Source organism: Lissotriton helveticus, chromosome 9, assembly GCF_964261635.1.
Source record: "Lissotriton helveticus chromosome 9, aLisHel1.1, whole genome shotgun sequence".
NCBI classification, from domain to species: domain Eukaryota; kingdom Metazoa; phylum Chordata; class Amphibia; order Caudata; family Salamandridae; genus Lissotriton; species Lissotriton helveticus.
This window is the reverse complement of record NC_136070.1, coordinates 1,225,566,174-1,225,587,286: the sequence shown is the minus strand read 5'-3', so window position 1 is coordinate 1,225,587,286 and position 21,113 is coordinate 1,225,566,174. Positions and strand designations below refer to the sequence as shown.

The window sequence follows — 21,113 nt, the reverse complement described above, 5'->3', positions numbered from 1 at the left end:
CACTCATGAAAGACATCTCAACTTAGTTGTGCAGCAGTTTGGGATCTTGGTCCTTCTTCATCCCCTCTTCATCTGCAAATAACACTAATTAGTCACACCCTACTGGGGTTTAAGTGACCATGAAGCTTCTACCCTTGTAAAGAGGCTAGTGTTTCTGACAGCAGTAAGTAGTAGGTTTAGGACTTTATCTCAAATTAGTTCTGTTCTGTGAATCGGGCCCTTCGAGTTGGAAGTGATCAATTGCATGGCAATTTAAAATAGAAGATCAACTAGTTTCCCAAGCAACTTATTGGTAGACCAGACATGTCACCCAGAAAACACCCCACACATGAAAAAGGTATGGAAACTTGTGTATAACATTAATCTTGTCTCAAGCCTGAGACTAGAAAGTTGGGAGCACATGGCAAGAAAGAAACATAAGTACACAAGTTCCTGTATGGGAATTGCAGCGCCAACATGTGTCCTGTTTAATAAGGGTTGCTTTGAAAAGACAAACTGGAGTATAAAATAATCTATTTTAGGAATAATAAAAAGTTTGTGTTAAACTAGCAGTGAGAGCAGTGGAATTAACTTTTTTCCCCAGATGTTATCCCACAATGAGATAGACCGTATAGAATGTACGTCAAATTCCCCATTTATCTTTTTGATAGTGGATTTTGATGTGTCAGAGTCAGGTGATCTGATCAGTTTATAAATTATTGCAGCTTTGGAATGTATATTTGATGAAATTGGATGAGAAGGTGAGCTGCTCCCGGAAGTAGCGATAAGGTGAGGTGGGAAAGAGCGTTGTGAATAATGGTAGATTTCTCATTGACCATGGGAGATTGTATGAAGTAGAGAGAGTACTGAATGGAATAATGGAACCGGAGTGGAAGAGTTGTGAGATTAGGAGTCTGTCTTTGTTCATCCATGCCTTCCATAACACTGTTCTATTATATTTTGAAAATCCAAGTGTTATGCCAATTAGGGCTGTTTAGGGAATGATTAATGGGGGTATGCTGAGAAAATAAATATGACTTTAATATGGAACTATCAATCAATCAATCATAACATTTGTAGAGCATACTACTTACCCATGAGGGTCTCAAGGCGCTGTGGGTAGGAGGTGCTGCTACTGCTTGAAAAGCCAGGCCTTGAGGAGTTTTCTGAAGGACAGCAAGTCTTGGGTCTGCCGTAGGTGGATGGGGAGGGTGTACCAGGTCTTGGCGGCGAGGTGGGAGAACGATCTGCCGCCGGTGGTTGCTCTTCGGATGCGGGGGACTGTGGCGAGGGCGAGGTCGGTGGAGTGGAGCTGGTGGGTGAGGGTGTAGAAACTGAGTTGTCTGTTGAGGTACACTGGTCCTTTGTTGTGGAGTGCCTTGTGTGTGTGGGTGAGGAGCTTGAAGGTGATCCTCTTGTTGACGGGGAGCCAGTGCAGGTCTCTCAGGTGGGGTGTAATGTGGCTGCAGCAAGGGATGTCGAGGAACAGGTTTGCAGAAACGTTCAGGATGCGTGGAAGCCATTTCAAGAGTTTGGCCAAGGTTTCTGGGTAGAGGGTGTTACCGCAGTCCAGCCTGCTGCTGACAAGGGCTTGAGTGACCGCTCTTCTTGTTTCGGTGGGGATCCACTTGTAGATCTTGCGGAGCATGCGGAGGGTGTTGAAGCAGGAGGATGAGACGGCGTTGACCTGCTTAGTCATGGAGAGGGTGGAGTCAAGGATGACCCCTAGGTTGCGTGCATGGTCGGTGGGTGTTGGAGCTGTTCCTAGTGTGGTTGGCCACCAGGAGTCCTCCCAGGCCGAGGGGGTGGGTCCGAGGATGAGGACCTCCTTCTTGTCCGAGTTCAGTTTCAGTCGGCTGTTCCGCATCCATTCGGCGACAGCCTTCATTCCTTCGTGGAGGTTGGTTTTGGTGGTGTAGGGGTCCTTGGTGAGGGAGAGGATCAGCTGGGCGTCATCGGCGTAAGCGATGATGTTGAGGTCGTGCAGTCAGGCGACGTGGGCGAGCAGTGCCATGTAGATGTTGAACAGCGTTGGGCTGAGGGATGATCCCTGGGGTACGCCGCAGATGATCTTGGTGGCTTCGGAGTGAAAGGGGGGAGGCGGACGCTCCGCGTTCTGCCGGAGAGGAAGGAGGTGGTCCAGTCCAGGGCCTTCTCTTGGATGCCGGCGTCATGGAGGCCTGTGCGTAGTGTGTGGTGCCAGACCGCGTCGAAGTCATTAGATAGGTCCAGGAGGATGAGGGCCGCGGTATCTCCGTTGTCTAGCAGGGTTCTGAAGTAATCGGTGGCTGCAATGAGGGCAGTTTTGGTGCTGTTGTTGCTGCGGAACCCGGACTGTGATGGGTCCAGGATGCTGTTCTCCTCGAGGTAGCGGATCAGTTGTTTGTTGACGGTCTGTGTTACAGTAGTTGGTAGCCAAAAGGAAGGTAGATTTGGCATGAATATAATGACTTTGTACATATAAGGAGAAATCATTGCACATTCTAGACTGAACAGTACTATTTTGTCCTCTACAAAAAAATAAAAGACTTAAAAAAACATGAATGAACAGTTTGATTATAGAAATTCCTTACACTCAAGGATGGCAAATAATTACACAAATAAAATGCTACTGTTCCAATGTCGGGCATCATCGTTCAAGCAAATATAAGAGACCACATTACTTCTTGCTGAACCAGCTGCTCTGGTTCCCCATCTCCAGCAGAGTTGACTTGATGCAACATACCTTCTAGAAATCAGGTCGTCATTCATCTACAGCTCAGAGTGAAACACTGTCAACCTCATAGAGCACTCATTTCCAGCAAGCTCACAAGAGTGGACACTACACCAACCACATAATAGCAAGTGGGACGAGCACCGGTATATAAAGATACCACACTCTGGACTGTCTTTATCCTCACCTTGGTTTGTCTCTACTTTCACTGAATTAAAAAAACCTCGGTAGCCTTTTATTAAAATATATCTCTGACAATTTGCACTACGTGTTGTTCCTAAAGCTAGAACTCTCCGAGCCTAGTGCTGCATTTCTGGAGTTGAGTTGACTTCCAGGAGTGGCCAGCTGGCCTTGGTGGTGACTTACAGATGTGCAAGCAGGGCACTTGTTTGTAGTGAGCCGCCCCGTGTTTTGTAAAGAATGAGACAGACAGACAATGGTACTTGAAAACCAGTGCAGTTCAGTCACCTACATAAAGTTGCATGATCAGAGTTACATTGGCAAATCCAAAATCTGTGCAAATCGTTAGTATTAGTATGCACCTCTCAGGATATATCCCAGTGACATTTGGAGCCCTTTTAAAGTTGCAATCAGTCTTTCTGTGGTTTTTGGTAAGAAACATGCATTGCAGGATAAAAATGTGTGCATAGCTATAATGGAAATGGCGATATGCATTTAATAGAGAAATGCACTGGGACTCCTGAAACCATCTGGCTCTGTAGTGCATAGTAAAGTGATCTCAAAAGATTCATACCCACATAGTGTAAGATAGATCATATGACACCTGGACCTCCTCCAGCACGGTCGCTCCCCCCATGCTCCCTGATCCCAGCTCCTGTTGACGATCTGGCCGAGACTACAGAACTGTAACTGCATTTATTTAATTAATTCCGCCTTGCGGTGTGTTTATTTATTTTCATTCCGCCTCGCGCTGCATTTATTTAATTAATTCCGCCTTGCGGTGTGTTTATTTATTTTCATTCCGCCTCGCGCTGCATTTATTTAATTAATTCCGCCTTGCGGTGTGTTTATTTATTTTCATTCCGCCTCGCGCTGCATTTATTTAATTAATTCCGCCTTGCGGTGTGTTCATTTATTTATTTCAGCCTCGCGCTGTGTTGGTTTAATAAATTTAGCCTTTAGCCCCCGGTGCCCTGTGACCCTCCATCTTGTTGTGTGTCCCCTGGCCCGCCCCTCCTCCCTGCTACCGCCTCCCAGCTGCTGCCCCTCCCACCCACGAACAGAGTGCTCCCTACCTCCTCTGACGCGCTGTGATCACCTGGACCTCCTCCAGCACGGTCGCTCCCCCCATGCTCCCTGATCCCAGCTCCTGTTGACGATCTGGCCGAGACTACAGAACTGTAACTGCATTTATTTAATTAATTCCGCCTTGCGGTGTGTTTATTTATTTTCATTCCGCCTCGCGCTGCATTTATTTAATTAATTCCGCCTTGCGGTGTGTTTATTTATTTTCATTCCGCCTCGCGCTGCATTTATTTAATTAATTCCGCCTTGCGGTGTGTTTATTTATTTTCATTCCGCCTCGCGCTGCATTTATTTAATTAATTCCGCCTTGCGGTGTGTTCATTTATTTATTTCAGCCTCGCGCTGTGTTGGTTTAATAAATTTAGCCTTTAGCCCCCGGTGCCCTGTGACCCTCCATCTTGTTGTGTGTCCCCTGGCCCGCCCCTCCTCCCTGCTACCGCCTCCCAGCTGCTGCCCCTCCCACGCTCCGCCCCCTCCACCATCCATTTATGGCCAATGCCCCCACGCGCAGCGTCCACGCGCTTCGGCCACGCCGAAGGTGCGCCAAAGGTAAGCCCGTCTACGCCCGTCCGCGCCTGGACCGCGCCCAGCGCCAGACCCCCTGCCCCTCGCGCAGCCCAGCCCCCCCGCGTTACCTATGATGCCGCCTCCCTCCTAGCCCTTAACCCCGGTCGCGCCCCCAACTGCGTCCAAGCCGCTCCTGGACACACCCATGGACCTTTCTCCTGCTACTCCTGCAAATTCAGCGGCACCGACAACATCTCCGATACGACTACACCACAGATTCCCAACCCCAACCACCTACAATGCATCCTTCTCAACACCCGCTCGGTCCACAGACACGCCATTGACCTATGGAACCTTCTAGACACCTTCTCTCCAGACGTCGCCTTCCTAACGGAAACATGGATGAACGCTTCCTCCGCACCAGACATCACCATTGCCATCCCTGAAGACTATAAGATCACTCACAAAGACCGTACCAGCCACACAGGAGGAGGAATCGCTATCGTCCATAAGAAATCTATCCGCATCTCAACCAGCTCTGACACCAACCTCGCCAACTCCGAACACCTTCACTTCCAGATCCACATCGACCCCAAAACCACTCTCAGAGGCACTCTCCTCTACAGACCACCAGGACCCCGCGCAAAATTCAGTGAAGACATCACGGACTTCATCTCTCCACACGCGCTCCCCTCCAAAGACTATATTCTTCTAGGAGACTTCAACTTTCATCTTGAAAAGATAAACGACCACAACACCGCCACCCTCGTGGACAACCTCGCCAACCTTGGACTTAAACAACTAGTCACTTCCCCAACCCACATCGCAGGCCACACACTCGACCCCATCTTCACTTCCAGCAATCATGTCTCCTTCAGCCACACTACGGACCTCCTATGGACCGACCACAGCTGCGTTCACTTCACCTACAACAAGCCGAAACCCATCAACCACCCCCAACCTACCCTGCAAAGAAACTGGAAGAAAATCACCACGGACCAAATCTCCGCATCGCTCCTTCGAAACTCCCCAGCCCTCTCTTCTAACGCCAACGAAGCCGCAGCCAACCTCACCCTATGGCTATCCAACACCGCTGACACCTTAGCACCACTGAAAAAACGTCAAAGCAAACCTGGCAGCAAGAAGGCCTCATGGTTCAACGATGATCTTAAGAAATCCAAGAAACTCTGCCGCTCCCTTGAAAAAGCCTGGAAAAAAGACCCATCCACCAGCACCAAGGACGCCTTCAAAAGCGCCACCCGCACTCACCACCAACTGATCCGAAAAGCCAAGAAAACAGCATTCAAGGATCGACTTGACAACAACGCCCACAACAGCAAGGAACTTTTCAACATCGTCAAGGAATTTTCCAACCCATCGGCCAACTCCAACGACATCACCCCCTCTCAAACCCTCTGCGACTCCCTAGCCTCCTTCTTCCACAACAAGATCGCAGACATCCACAACAGCTTTGACAACCAACCCGGAAACCAACCCACCCCACCATCTGTTGACCATCTTCCCCCCGTAAACACCCTTAACGCCTGGAACCCAATCTCCACCGAGGAAACCATCCGCCTGATGAATTCCATTCACTCTGGATCCCCCACAGACCCATGCCCTCACCACATCTTCAACAAAGCAGACTCCGTCATAGCACCGCACCTCCGAGACGTCATCAACTGCTCCTTGATATCCGCGACCTTCCCAGAAGACTGGAAACACGCTGAACTCACCGCCCTTCTGAAAAAACCCACAGCGGACCCCACCGAACTCAAAAATTACCGCCCCATCTCGCTTCTCCCATTCCCGGCCAAAGTCATCGAGAAAGCCGTCAACAACCAGCTCGCCGCCTTCCTCGAAGCCAACAAATCACTCGACCCCTCACAATCTGGCTTCCGAGCTAAACACAGCACTGAAACCGCCCTCATCGCAGCAACGGACGACATTAGAACTCTACTGGACAATGGAGACACAGTCGCCCTCATCCTCCTCGACCTCTCTGCAGCATTCGACACAGTCTGCCACAGCACCCTTCTACAACGCCTCAATAACATCGGAATCCAAGGAAAAGCACTTGAATGGATCACCTCATTCCTCACCGGAAGAACCCAGAGAGTCCGCCTTCCTCCATTCAAGTCCGAGGCCTCTGAAGTCATCTGCGGCGTGCCTCAAGGATCATCACTCAGCCCCACCCTCTTCAACGTATACATGAGCCCCCTCGCGGCCATCGCCCGCCAACACAACCTCAACATCATCTCTTACGCGGACGACACTCAACTGATCCTTTCTCTCACAAAGGACCCTAGCACCGCCAAAACTAACCTACACGAAGGAATGAAAGAAGTCGCTGAATGGATGAAACAAAGCCGTCTGAAACTGAACTCAGATAAAACTGAAGTCCTCATCTTAGGCACATCCCCCTCTGCTTGGGACGACTCCTGGTGGCCGGAAGCCCTCGGAAAAGCACCCATTCCGACAGACCACGCACGGAACCTTGGCGTCATCCTGGACTCTTCACTCTCAATGAACAGACAAGTCAACGCCGTATCCTCTTCCTGCTTCAACATTCTTCGCATGCTCAGAAAAACATTTCGCTGGATCCCCTCCGAAACAAGGAAAACAGTCACCCACGCTCTGGTCACGAGCCGATTGGACTACGGAAACACCCTCTACGCAGGTACCACCGCTAAACTCCAGAAGAAACTCCAACGAATCCAAAACGCCTCAGCCAGGCTCATATTAGACATCCCACGCAACGAACACATCTCCGGTCACCTTAAAGACCTCCACTGGCTACCCGTCAATAAGAGGATCACTTTCCGACTGCTTACCCACGCACACAAATCACTCTACGACATCGGACCAGATTGCCTCAACTCTCGACTGTCCTTCTACACCCCCTCCCGACAACTACGCTCTTCCAGCCAAGCCTTCGCCACTGTACCTCGCATCAACAAGACCACCATGGGAGGCAGATCCTTTTCATACCTGGCTGCTAAAACATGGAACTCACTCCCCGCTTACCTTCGCCTCACCCAGAACCACCTAGCGTTCAGAAAACAGCTTAAAACGTGGATATTTGACAAATAATCCTCCTCCCCTTCCTAAGCGCCTTGAAACCCTCTGGGTATGTAGTGCGCTATACAAATTCTATGACTTGACTTGACTTGACTTGACTTGACATGTTATCTATATATAGCACCTTGAGTGTATTTGAAACATCCCATAGGCGTCTCATTGCTGCAGGGAGGTGTCAACACCACTGGTGTCCTTAAAAGAGACATGCACAGCTGTCCTGTGGAATGTTCAGTGCTTAAGGAGATGCAACCACTGCCAGGAAAATGCAGGCCAGTATAGTACAGCCTCAAAGAGTGCTACCCAGTGGGCAGCAAACTAGAAACATCATGTTAATCTATTTTTTTATTTTGGGTGTATGATATAGTTTGAGCTAAGTTATTAGATGCACCAAAACACTTTATAGAGAAAATGTATAGATCTGGAGTTAGCCAAGTCCTTCGAGTTTTGAAAACAAAAGTACTTAAAAACATATACATATTCATATATAAATGCATAGCCTTTTCATCAGCCCTCTTCATCTGTTGGTCTTTTGTAGCGTAATGCGCATTTTGTTCTTGCCCATTATAGCATACAGCATGGGTCAGTGGATCAGGCAACTTCAGCCACTGTTTACTTTCTGTGTGAGTGATTGCATTCTGCCCCAACACAATGCCATCTCCAATATTAAAAATAGTCTCTTTTTGCAGCAGGGAGTGCTGTACCAATGTGTGCTGTTTCTTTTTTTTTTTTGTATAGCCTTTCACTTCCCAAACCCTGTTTTTCTTTGTATGATACCCAGCATCTCCCAGACACTAGTACCACATACGTACTACTGCTTGCCTTGTGCAGGTATTGCTGGTAGCCACCATCTTGGGAATTGTTTTTCTAAAATATCCCAAGGGCACATTCACACATACAGACACACACACACATACACTGCCATGTTTGAATGGATTTTGTAAAACGTCATAACTAAAACCATTCCAAGATGGCCACTGGTATGTGTGCATGAGTGCGTTGCTTTAGATAGCTATCTTTATTGTTTATGCTTTACGAAAGCATTACCAAACAAAACAAACATACATGAGGTGTTGTACATAGAACATCTTAGTTTTAGGATTTTATAAAGGCTAAATTACCAAAACATGGGTTTAATGAGTACATGGTATGTTATCTGTATTTGTAGAGTGCGCTATTATCCGTGCTGGAATACAGAAGCTGGTCCGGTGTGAGGGCGTAGCCAAGCTTTGGGCAGGGGGGGTTATTCAAAAAGTTAAGTCTTCAACTTTTTGTGGAATTCAACGAGAGGAGGAAGCACCGATAAGTAGTAGGAGGTCGTTCCATGCTTCAGGTAACACCTAGGGAACTTGGAATGGAACTCAAGGTGGGATCAAAGATTACATTATACCTAAGTATCTATATTTTTACACATGTTTCAATTTTTGACCATTGGCAAACCAAAGGTGGTTACCCCTGCTCTTCCCAAAGATCATCTCCTTCATCTTTTGGACATTATTGACAAGCCTACTTTCAACTGTATATAATACGAATGCGTACAGAGGCATTGGAGGCCTACAGGAATAAGGCTACAAGGCTTGGGTCGGTGGCATCAGCTAACAGTGGATGGCATCCGCTCGGTTCACGTAGAGAGGAGACAGTGTGGCAACAGTACACAGCCAAGTTTTATGCCTGTGGGGTATACATTTTTAGAGTTAGAGCTTTGTTCTTGGTATTTGCCCTTTTGTAGCAACTTACACTTTTGAGTGATTTTCTGCTTTTTGGTTTTCGCAAACTGCACTTTTGCAGTAACTTAACCTTTTGAGTGAATTTACTGCTTTTTGGTTTTCACAAACTACACTTTTGTAGTAACTAACACTTTTGGAGTAAGTCCCTACTTCCATTATTCTCTATGGGATGGTGTTGGAGTGCCCATCAATCAATCAATCAATCAGTGGATTTGTAGAGCACTGCTTGTCACCCTTGAGGGTATCCAGACACGGCCAAATGTTGGCCATGTGTAGTGCTGGGCTTACTACAAGAAGGTAAGTTACTACAAAAGTGTAAGGGGCAGATTTACAAGAAAATGACGCATCTGTCACTTTCCCTGTGCCACCCTGAGAAGTCCCTGCGCCACCATGGATGCACCATATTTACAAGACGGCGCACCATGGTGCAACGATTAACAGATGTGTCCGAAATTCGGACGCATCTGTTGGTGCAAAAGTCACGCAGTGGTGGAGACGTGTCGCAAGCACAACGCAACTCCAGCAATGCATGGGGAGGCCTATCCTCATTATTCTGCGTCATTCCATATGCCTGCTCCAAGCAGGCGTAAGGTTTTGACGCAGTGGCGTCCTAGAAGTGTTGCAGTGAAATCTTTTAGATTTCACTGCATCACTTCTACGAGATTTTTTGCGTGGGAATGCCCACCCTGCATACATGATACTGACACAGGTATAATGTGACGCAGGGCTTTACAACGTGACACATCTCCCTAGATGCGTCACGTTGTAAATGGGCCGCATATTTAGGCCGCCGCTGCATCACAAAAAGTGATGCGACGGCGGCGCAAAAATGAAGCAAGGGGCTTGCAAATCTGCCCCTAAGTTTCCACAAAAGTGTAGTTTGTGAGTACCAAAAAGTTATTAACTTACTCAAAAGTATAAACTTCCTTAAAAGTGTAAGTTACTTTTGTGAATAAGGCCCTTACTGCTACATTATGAGTGTCACAGTCTTGGCCTGGAAGGGTCATTACTCTCATGGAATTAATGATGCAAGGTAGTTCAGTAACTCTGTGGGGGAGTTTCTCATTCCTTTCTTGGGTTTTCAGGTGCATTTAGCAGCTGAAGTGTTGAAGTGAAATGTACAGGATCGGTTTGTGCACAGAATTTTGATGAGGCTGTGTAAACCGAATGTGGGTAAGTAACAGGAGTTACCCGCCTGCTCGAAGGGGGTCAGCAACAGGCGTTACCAGTCCCATTAGAAATGCACAGACATGAAATTCTGATTTTGGGCGTAAGGTCCTATTTGTGCTAGACTCATTACAAACCAGGTGAAAAATGCCCACTATAATTTTCTTACGCTCACATCATTTTTGACAGGTAAAACCTGATGCAATCCGTGGACAACTAGAAAACATGGGAATTTTTGCATTGGTGAACTTTGAAAAGGCAATGAAATACGATATTAACATGAAGAACAATGGGATGTCGATCGTCCACCCCATAGAAATAAAAAATATATGAATTAATATTTAATGGGTGCACAATTTTCTCTCAGACATCTATGGTAATTGTAGGCCTATTATAATAGACGCCATAGTGCAGGCTTGCAAGAGATGAAAAACCTTTAGGACTATTGATGAAAATCAACACAGTTAGGGGCTGGCGAATGTTCACGAGTCGCCTGATGTACATAACTATACAAAAAAGTTACGGATAGAATGCGTGAATTAATCTCAGCCACTCGTAAATACTTGGGTCTCATCACACTCCCTCGTTATTTTGCACACCATGCCACCTCAGTTTTCAACCCAGCCATATGCAAACCACTCTGGACTCCACAGAGTCCTTTCTCCCAGGTTGTAAGTGCATCTGCCATTACGATAAATAGTGTGGCCATGCGTCATCATGCGATGGCTAACTCTAAACTGGCTGTAATGAACCCTGTCGTGTTTGGTATCAAACATGTTGGAATCATGGCCCAACACCAAAGGTGTTGGAGGTATGATTCCATGCATCTTAGGGACCCTTTTGGAAGCCCTCAATGTTCCCGGTACCAGTCTACCAGACCCGGACCGCAACCTATGGTTGCTGCAGACCAGAGACAATATTCTGCCCGCCTGCTGCTGAGCCAAGCTCGAGCAGGGGAAGGCATGACAATAGATTTCCTGTCACAGGGAGGTGGGACCACCTCCCAGCCAGGACTTAGTGTATTGGGACACGGTGGGGCTCTTGCCAGTGTGACCAGACTGCTTTGAAGGGCACATTTGGTGCCCTCTTTGCATACTCCAGTTGGAACTAGTTCAGGAAGCATTTGGCTCCTGCTCTGGTGCAAAACTGGACAAAGGATATGAGAGTATCCTCCCCACTTTCCAGCCCATTCTGTGGGAGGGTACCCTGAATTGCTCCAACTCTTTCCTTAGGGTACTTAATGGCTTACCTGTGGGTGGTTCCTTAGATTTGTTGTGGGACAAGATTCAGATCCGAAACCATTTCATCTTCAACCGACTGGGCACTTTGACTTCGCTGGACTACACTTTGGGAACCGAGACTGCAACTGGGAAGACTCCTGCTACTCCTGGTCTCGTCGTCCTGCCAGTCTTCTGCGTCATCTGTGTCTGTGCTCCATAGAGGTTCTTCTACAGGCCTGTGGACCTCCAAGACACCCAAAGGAATCTCCATTGAAGTGAAGGAGTCACTTCCCTGCGTCTGGAGGCACTTCAGCAAAGCTGACCAAGCTGCTGTCTCTGAGCTCCTACGGACTCCGAAAGGATCAGTAACACAAGTGGTGGTTCTGCAACTCTCTCGAGACCTGCACTGTCTTCACAGCATGTTTGAAGCCAGTATCCCTTGCCTGAGACAATAGAGTACTACCCCACCTCACCTGCGTCAACCGTATTCCACAGCGTCGCATGGTTTGCACATCTGCAGCTCCAAGGGCACGGTGAACTCCTGCATCCCTGACATTTGTCTCCCGTGCCTCCTGGTCACTCCTGAGTGGCATAGACTCTGTCCCCTCTGCTTTCAGGTACCTCTCATCTGAATCCATCCTTGGGTTTCACTGGACTCTTTCACCTTCTTTGCCAGCGGCATCTTCACTGAAGTCCTCCATTGAGGTCTACGGCGGCTTCCGATGTCACTTCGCACCTATGCACCCTGCTTCCCTGGTGTAGGTATCCTGGTTTCCAGGGTATCCACGGTTGGGTGACTCTCCAACCTTGCATCTTCCACGGGGTTTCTGCAGGGACCACTGGGAATAGTCCTCCTTCTTTTTAAATACGGCAAGTTACCCATTGACTTGTATTGAGCATGCGGTCGTGTTCCCACTCTGCACACAGCCTCAGTGGGGTTCCTGGGTACATACCTTGGATGGTTCCTTCTGTCCCTGGCTTTTCTACATCTTCTGGGTCCAGTCTCGTCTGAAGTCGTGGTTCGCATTCAACTTTCTTAGTATATGATTTGGTCTCCCCATGGAGACTACTGTGTATTTGTGCTACTTATGTGTTCTATTACTAAAGAGTTGTGTGTATTGTGATTATATCTCTGGGTATATGCAATGTGTTAGTAAGTGTTTATAATAGATACATATTTTTAGAACCACACTGTGTGGTTACATTTCGCTTAACCTCCACTACATGATTAGTACTGAAAAAACAAGCTGCTTTACACTCCTCTGGACTAGGCCTGAAGGCTGCTCTCCACAGCTACCACTTAGAGAACTTTCTAAGGTTGTCTAAGACCCCTAAAATCACCCTAAGGGTTGTCTGGATTAGTGCAGGGTGCTACGCTTACATAAGTAAGCACAGTATACTAAGCCAGCCTCCTACACTAGCCAAAAAGTATCTTTCCTACTTTTATATGTGCATTTGTATATATGTGTGTCTGAATGTCCTCTAAAACCACATCCCCAGCCAATTTACTGCTCTGGTGAGGATTGGTGTTCCATGCTTGCCTTTCAGGGCTATAGCGCCATCATGAAGAAGTCCATCACAGCCGCTGTGATGGCATGGAGGCGGCCACTGGAGAGAATATCATCTATGAACTGGGTTTATGGCACCTCAACAAGCTCTTTAGCTGGTTCTCTTGCTTTAGAATCTGGTTACCTTGTTCTAATACCCCAGTTTGTGATCTGCTTATGAGTTATCGGACCACCGTATTTGGGAGTGCCACACTATATCCTTTGAAAATCGCTGCTTGTTGGGTAGGGGTTGTAAATTTGGCTTCGGTCTTCTGTGTATGTATAGCTGGTTCTAGATAAGTCCTCGACTTAGTCAGGTTGGTTGTTGAGCTACCACCATCTTTACCCATTAGTAACCACCTTATGTCTCTTATGCTTTAGGCACAACGTGCTGAGTCTCTCTAAGGGCATCGAAGATGTTGGGGTCGTCAAGTGGGACCTGGCGCTCTGTCTCTTACTTGTCTGGGTCATCTGCTTCTTCTGCATCTGGAAAGGAGTCAGATCTACTGGGAAGGTAAGTGACAAGTTTCCCAGTCTTAGCTTAAAAACGTTTGTGCATCTAGTAAAGCTCCATAACCCAGTGGCATAGCAAGGGGGAAGGCGAGTTTTGGGGGTAGTGGCTCCCCCTCCCCTGCTCTTACCTGTAGCCTTCGTGGGGGACCAGCACCGTGACCACCAACACCCCTCTTCCTGTCTTCCTTGCGGCCGTCGCGGGGCGACAAACACAGGGACCGCCACGTGCAGCAAAAGGTCTAGCTACGCCACTGCAGTAACCTATAACTCACAGCAATAATATTCAACATTATGGGACAACTATGCCCCTGCTCTCTCCTGCCAATGGTTTAATAATTAATGTACGCTTTGATCACAGTGAGTATGTTTTCTTTTTTATTAAAGGCAACAAAACTCTCCTAGAGGGCATGCGTATCTGCTTATCTTGGAAATAGTGTGTAGAATTTTGTTGTAGTGTGCATTCTCCTTCTATGACAGAACATGCAACCAAGTGCACTATGATCATAAAAATACCATAAAGAGTTTGCAGGGCTGCTCTAAGCTGCCAGCTTAGTAAAAAAACATAAACTGTGCAGGCCCCTCGCACTTCTTCATCCATCACTTTGCTTAGCGCTGCATCCCACATAGCACCAAAACAAAAACAACGCACTACTAACCACCCACCCTACCCAGTGTAGCGTGCTACCGATGTAGGCAAATGTTTAGTGTTTAAATGGTATATAAATTCTGCAATACAATACAATACAATGTGTTATTCTGAACTCTCCTGGAACTTTTCCCATCCAGCCAATAGTGTTAGCCATTTGCATCAAGCCCTGCTCAGCTGAGTTTGTCTAGGAGAGAACAAGGAGCCGCAGGCACATAACCGCTTCAGATACCATGCTCCTACTGGGGTGTTTACCATGCTTAGGTGCACTCTTTGTCCACTTTATCCAGGGTTTAGTCCCAGTGGTAGGGGCCTTTTTGGTGCTTGCAGAGCCTCTTATTATGGAAAGGAAATCATCCAACAACTGTACTGGAGCAAACCAGACTGCAATCAAAAGCATCTGTGATCCTGAGATGGACTACTTCTTGACCAATCACAGACTGCAAACCTGTATTTATACTGCTGTGGGTGGATCTAAATGTGAGTGATACTTTAAACAAGCAATCTCTGAAGGGGGCCGACCCAAAGCTGCCAATGGCTGCAGCTGACTGACTGAAAGACCAAAAGGTTTATGATAAAAGGTCTTTGGTTGTGCCAGACCTAAAAAGTATAATAGTTTAATAACCGAAACGTGTACGATTTTTCACATTCTCATCCACGGTGCTGACACCTGTCTTAAAGCGGCCCGCCACCCTGCAACATATGCATACATAGTGGAAGGTTACATTTTCCATTCAGCGGAATGGTAGCCCCATAATTAGCCAAATCCATTTGCTTATTCTAGTTCTAGTGTTAAATTTGATATTGGTTAGAGCTTGAAAACCATAAAAGAGACTGGGTCCAGCAGCACCAACAAATCCCCTCACGCTGACTGTCAGCACCCCTTCAAATCACAAAGGCAGCGCCTCATAGTATACATAGGTAACATATGAATGATTGACAAAGCCTTGTACATCTAAAGGTTCATGTCATTTCCTGGCCCTAAGCATGCATAATGTGCTGATTGTGTACACATTGGTATTAATAGTCATGCATAGGGATGAAGGAATCAGCATAAATCAGCCTTCCACAGAAACCACATACATTTAAATGACAAATGATTCAGTTAATGACTTTTAACACTTAACAAATATATTCCAAATGTATACAAATAACATCTGAATGTGTAGATTACAATGCTTGCCAGTTGGGAATAGCAGTAAAGACGAGCATGATACATCTGAAATATACCTCAGCAGCAGCATAACAATTATTTTAATAGGAGCCCTACCTGATAATGAGGTATTGTGTTTACCATGTCAACAACTATTAGTGTAGCATAGCATAGCGTAACATAAGATAGCATCAGTGCCTATTTTGTAAAAAAATAATAGGGGACAGGGCCCTCGTCAAGAGAACACTGCTGCTGGCAACATCCATTGCCTTTCCCAGTGCTGCCAATGACAGTACCAACACGACTACTGACCATCACACTCGGTGACAATTCAGACTATTCCAGGCCCCCAAAGCTATAAGAATGGCTCAGATGGCAGGTATTAGTCATTGTTAATGTATATTGAAAGAATAAACAGCTTCTGTTGTGTTCATACCTAAATTAGGTAGACAGCACCACCATGTGACAGACTGTCATAAGCACTGGCGCTGACTATTAAGTGACAGTGCCGGGCATTGGAAACCATCGGCTCAAATTAAGCACTGCTAGCATACTATAACAAATACAATATATACTGCATTTGATGATGCACCCGCTTTAGGTACTTTGTATAGGAGATATTAGGCCATCAAAACGTAGGTCATACTGTGCTTTAGTACAATACAGTGGCAGATTTGCACTTTGTAGACCTTGCACCCGTGGGAGGTAAATGGTCTCTTGTTTATTGTTAACATTCATTGATCTGAGGAACTCAGCCCAACAACCTGCCAATCAGTCATTTTGCTGTCATGCTTATCTCCTTAATGACTATAGCGGCCTTGGTAATTTATATGGGTGCTTCGATAGCGAACCTTTGTACTGTGAAACTACTGGTCCTCCAGGATGAAAAGGGAATGATGTGGAAAGAGACTGTGTCTCACAGGGGTTCAGCAGCGAATTGCAGGGCCCATCAGTGGTGGCTGGTGACATTTGAAAGTGGTGAGGCGTAAACTTTCTGTTGGATTGCACCGTGGCGAGCGAGTGCTGCAAGCGAGTCTGAACATCTTAAGGGGAGTTCGGGGGATTCTCACCGAGAACATTTTGAAAAAAGAGTGGGTAAATGGTGCATTTTCAAGCAAATTTGAGAAGCAATAAGGTTATTAAAGCAATTATGAAAGTGCAGTTATTACCTTAATAAAGGGATGTCATATAACAACAACATGTAGATAGAAATGTTTCTGAAGCAAGGCCCTGCCAGTGCCACGCACCTCTGAGCAATATACACTAATGGCGGGTGTGCTTGTGAAGTTCACTCACTAAGCCCTCACATACACTCTGTGACCCATACACTGTCACCCAGGGGACACACCACAAAGACATGGTGTGAGCCACAAAGACATGGTGTGAGCTTCCACAGTGAGCACAGGACACAGCCTACTAACCTACACTAGTTAAATTGTGTCCTTGAAGATCAGAAGGCAGCTTTGTTGAGGAAAGTTTTCAGGTCACATATCCACAGAAAGGCAAGCCTCACCCCCTACTCTTGAATGTCAACATACCTACCAAACTCACCTATCACACCTACAGCATGGACAAGATGACAGTCCAGCAAAGCCATCTAATGCACCTCTAATACACCGCCAACCCCACACACACATACAACACACACATATATAAACACACATACACAACACACACATACGAACACACACACATACACAAACACATGCGCACACACAGTTTCTTCAAAGAAACGGAAATATTATATTGTACAATATCCCTGTGGTCCATTGTATATCAATTTGGAAGTTTGTAACTTTCCATCAACCAGACTTTAGCTTGTGCAGTAAACAAATACAGCACATGGAAATCCTGAATGAGCACACGAAATACACTCAAATAAAGTGCTCCTAGAAGGGAGATGCCAAATGTAGGGTGCTTGATTAGCACGTGCATCAGCAATAGTCGTGTGAAACACTGTAAGTAAATTTTAGCATGTTTAATACACTGCATTTCACTTAGACTGTGTGTCACGCACAGCATGCTTCTCTTGGCTCCTACCACAAAGTAGGGCTAGGCAAGCGAGGCATTCTGCTGACAGGTTGAAAGGTGACACTTTCTGAACGCGGCACAAAGAAATTGAAAATGAGCATCATTTTGAGAGCGATTACTTTACATTTCAGCACCAGTGCTGGCAGGCGAACGGGGCCCTGTGAGCCAACAGCAAGACAGAGCCTTTCCACGCTCTGGGACCTTTTTTCCCGGATCAACACTCTCACGAACTACCTCTACCCCTCCATTTTCCTTCCTTTCTTTTACTATTTGCTTTAATTCAGCTTCGATTGAAAGGAACAGTTCGCTGTGATCCGTAACCTCTACGCCTTCCTCATTCATGACCCTCCCCAACAGCTCTCTTGCACTCTGGCCTTGTGTAAATGACTTAGACAACACAGAAGTTTGTGGAAGGATCCCCTGGTAACTTTCACAGGGAGGGGAGTAGATAATACAGAAAATCAGACCCTGTGATCTTTTTAGAATTCATTCTGACTACTGGCTTTAAGGAAATGTGTGGGGGAAAGGCCCTAAAGAGGGTCCCTAAGATCAGCTGGTATATACTAACAGAATAATATTGTGGAGTTGTGTCACTGTATATCGAACATTAAATATTAGGCATATACAACAAAGATTTGAAAAAACAGTTTCCCGCAATTTATTTGATACCTCCCTTTAGGGTTACAATCTAAAATTAATAAAAATCATCATTTTATGATGTACATAATCAATGTTAAAAACAGTCACAAAAACCACCCTGTGGGATGCTCTGAAGGCCACAATTCGCGGGACCATCATCACTATTAGGGCAAGGGTAAACAAGACGCTCAATAAAGAGCTAGAATCTCTAGAGCATCAGATTGGCACACTGGAAGCCCAACACAAATCCAACCGGCTTGACTCTACCGTCTTGGATACGTTGACCAAGAAAAAATACGAATATAACACCATCACCAGCAAACGGGCGGGGGTATGGATTAATCGATTCGAGGCCCTGAAACTGTGCGATGGCAACAAAGCAGGGAAACTGTTGGCCTCCTACCTCAAACACAAACAAAAAACTGACTACCATATCGTCCATTAAAGACTCAAGCAACGTCACACACACCAAACAGTCCAACATCCTTGATACTTTTAAAAAATTCTACGAAGACCTTTACAAAAATGATAAATTATTAGACGAATCAGCCTGCGATGATTACCTCACTTCACTACACCTCCCGAAACTTTCTGAAACTGACAGATCCCATCTGGACTCCCCAATCTCTGGTTCAGAAATCAAAGCAGCGATTAACACCCTGAAGAACAATAAGGCCCCCGGCCCAGACGGCTTCACTGCACCCTTTTATAAGGCCTTTGCTGACCAAATTGCCCCCCACTCCTTAAACTCTTTAACTCCACTGCAAACTATGGCGGTGTTTCTCCCTCAATGAGTGAGGCCACGATAATAGTACTGCCAAAAGAGGGGAAGGACCCACTACTCACTAAAAATTACTGTCCCATATCCTTGATAAATCTGGACTGCAAGATTTATGCTAAAATCTTAGCGACCAGACTAAACTCCATTCTCCACAAATTAATTAGCCCCTCGCAGGTTGGCTTCCTAAGGAACAGGACGTCCAACGACAACACGAGACTACTATGCCATATCCTAGAAAAGGCGAAATCCTCTCCCGCGCCAATGGTAGCAATAACCTTGGACGCGGAAAAGGCCTTTGACAAGGTCTCATGGCCCTTTCTGCGCCAGTGTATGTACGCTTTCAACCTTGGCGACACCTATACCAGGATGGTGATGGCCCTCAGGATAGCTATAAACGGCACCCTCTCGGATCCGTTCCGTCTCTACCAAGGTACCAGACAGGGCTGCCCTCTCTCACCAGCTCTCTTTCTCCTAGCCCTTGAGCCCCTCATTACAGATATCAAAAATAACGGTGACATTGCGGGTATTTCCTTTGGGGACACGCGAGTCAAGTTAGCAGCATATGCAGACGATATCTTGGTCGCGACCGAAAACCCTGCTAACTCCATTGCTACCCTAATGACCTCGATAGACAAATACTCCTCCCTTTCTGGCTACAAATTAAATAGGGATAAATCCGAAGTAAAACCTCTTAATGTCCACACTTCCAGAGAAGTGCTGGGCGATTCCGGCCTACACTGGCAAACAGGAGTGATTAAATATTTGGGAATTGAATTCACGGATGAGATATTGAGCACCCTTAAACATAACGAAAACAAAACCCTGAACAAAATCAAAAGTCTGTTGGACGGTTGGTCACCCCGTTTCATCACCTGGTGGGGCCGTATTGAAACCATAAAAATGATGATATCTCCCCTGGTTAACTACCTCGTCACGATGCTCCCACTCGTCCTCTCCAAAGAATTCCATGCTAAATTGGATAAAAACATCTCGGCATTTCTTTGGCAGGGCAAAAAAGCGAGAATCAGTTTAAAAAAACTTCGTTTGGATAAAAAATTAGGAGGAGTTAATCTGGCAGATTTTAAAACATACCAAATAGCCTTTTTAGCAAAACAGGGGTTGCACTGGATATCCTCCCAGCCTGACTATAGCCCAGTGTGGCTCTCTGTAGAAAAGTCAAAACTGAAGGGTCTCAGTCCCTGCGCCCTGCTCACCGTCAATCCCCGCCCCAACCTAGGCTCGGGCCTTATCTTCAAAAACACTAAAATGGCTCTTTTAAAAGTCAGTAAATATCTACCACAGCAATTCCGACAATCGCAGTGGGAATCACTATGGCACAACACCGCCATTACATACAAAGGGAAACCTCTAAACTACCCCTCCTGGATAGACAAGGGGGTCATATTCCCCCACCAACTCGTCGAAAACGCGCTCCCACTAACCTTTAAAGAAATTCAGGATAAGTTCCGTCTCAATAATATTGAATTCTACAACTTCCTACACATTAAAGTAGCTCTAACGAAGGCTAACCTGAAGGCGGCCACTCCATCCCTCCTAGACTTAATCCCATCCCTTAACAAACTAGGACACCAAGTCTCTAGATTGTATAAATTGATGCGGCCACAATCGTCCTCCCTAAATGCACCTATCCAACGCTACTGGGACTCATTCTCCACCACACCTAACTCGGACGCAATTTGGACCAGTACTTGGGAGTCCACCACCCACCACAAAATATGCCCCACACTGTCACAAACCAAGTTCTGGCTTCTACATAAGGCCTTCTGGACACCTAGGAGGTTGTTTCTTCATAAAATCAAGTCCGATGACACGTGTTGGAATTGTTCAGGGGTGGGAGGCGATCTGGAGCACCTAATCTTCAAATGCCCCTGTGTGACCTCGTATTGGGACAAAATCTTTGGTTTTCTAAAGGAAGTCCTCCATATTACTCTACCAAGAGAATTCTCGACGCTTGTACTAGGTTTTGCCAAAGCCGTCACTCTCAATGAAGACGACAAAGCCCTACTGGACCTGCTGCTGACGGCTGGGGTTAAAATCATACTTAATAACTGGAAAAGCACGAACAAAGCCTCCTTTCCTCACTGGTTGAACTGGGTATCTTACTTGAGAGGTGCTGACAATATAT

General features: G+C 46.4%; 1 protein-coding gene across 6 annotated transcripts in view; it reads left to right on the top strand.

Annotated features, from left to right (window-relative positions):
• LOC144782386 (sodium- and chloride-dependent taurine transporter) overlaps positions 1-21,113 on the top strand; it is a 316,730-nt gene that overhangs the window by 235,321 nt on the left and 60,296 nt on the right. For all 6 annotated transcript variants that reach the window (XR_013601142.1, XR_013601143.1, XR_013601146.1 and 3 more), the window contains exon 6: positions 13,586-13,718. Coding sequence is in view for 1 of the 6 variants with exons in the window: in XM_078661713.1 (XP_078517839.1) it covers positions 13,586-13,718 (133 nt within the window). In the remaining 5 variants the exon portion in view is untranslated. The remainder of the gene's footprint in view (positions 1-13,585; positions 13,719-21,113) is intronic.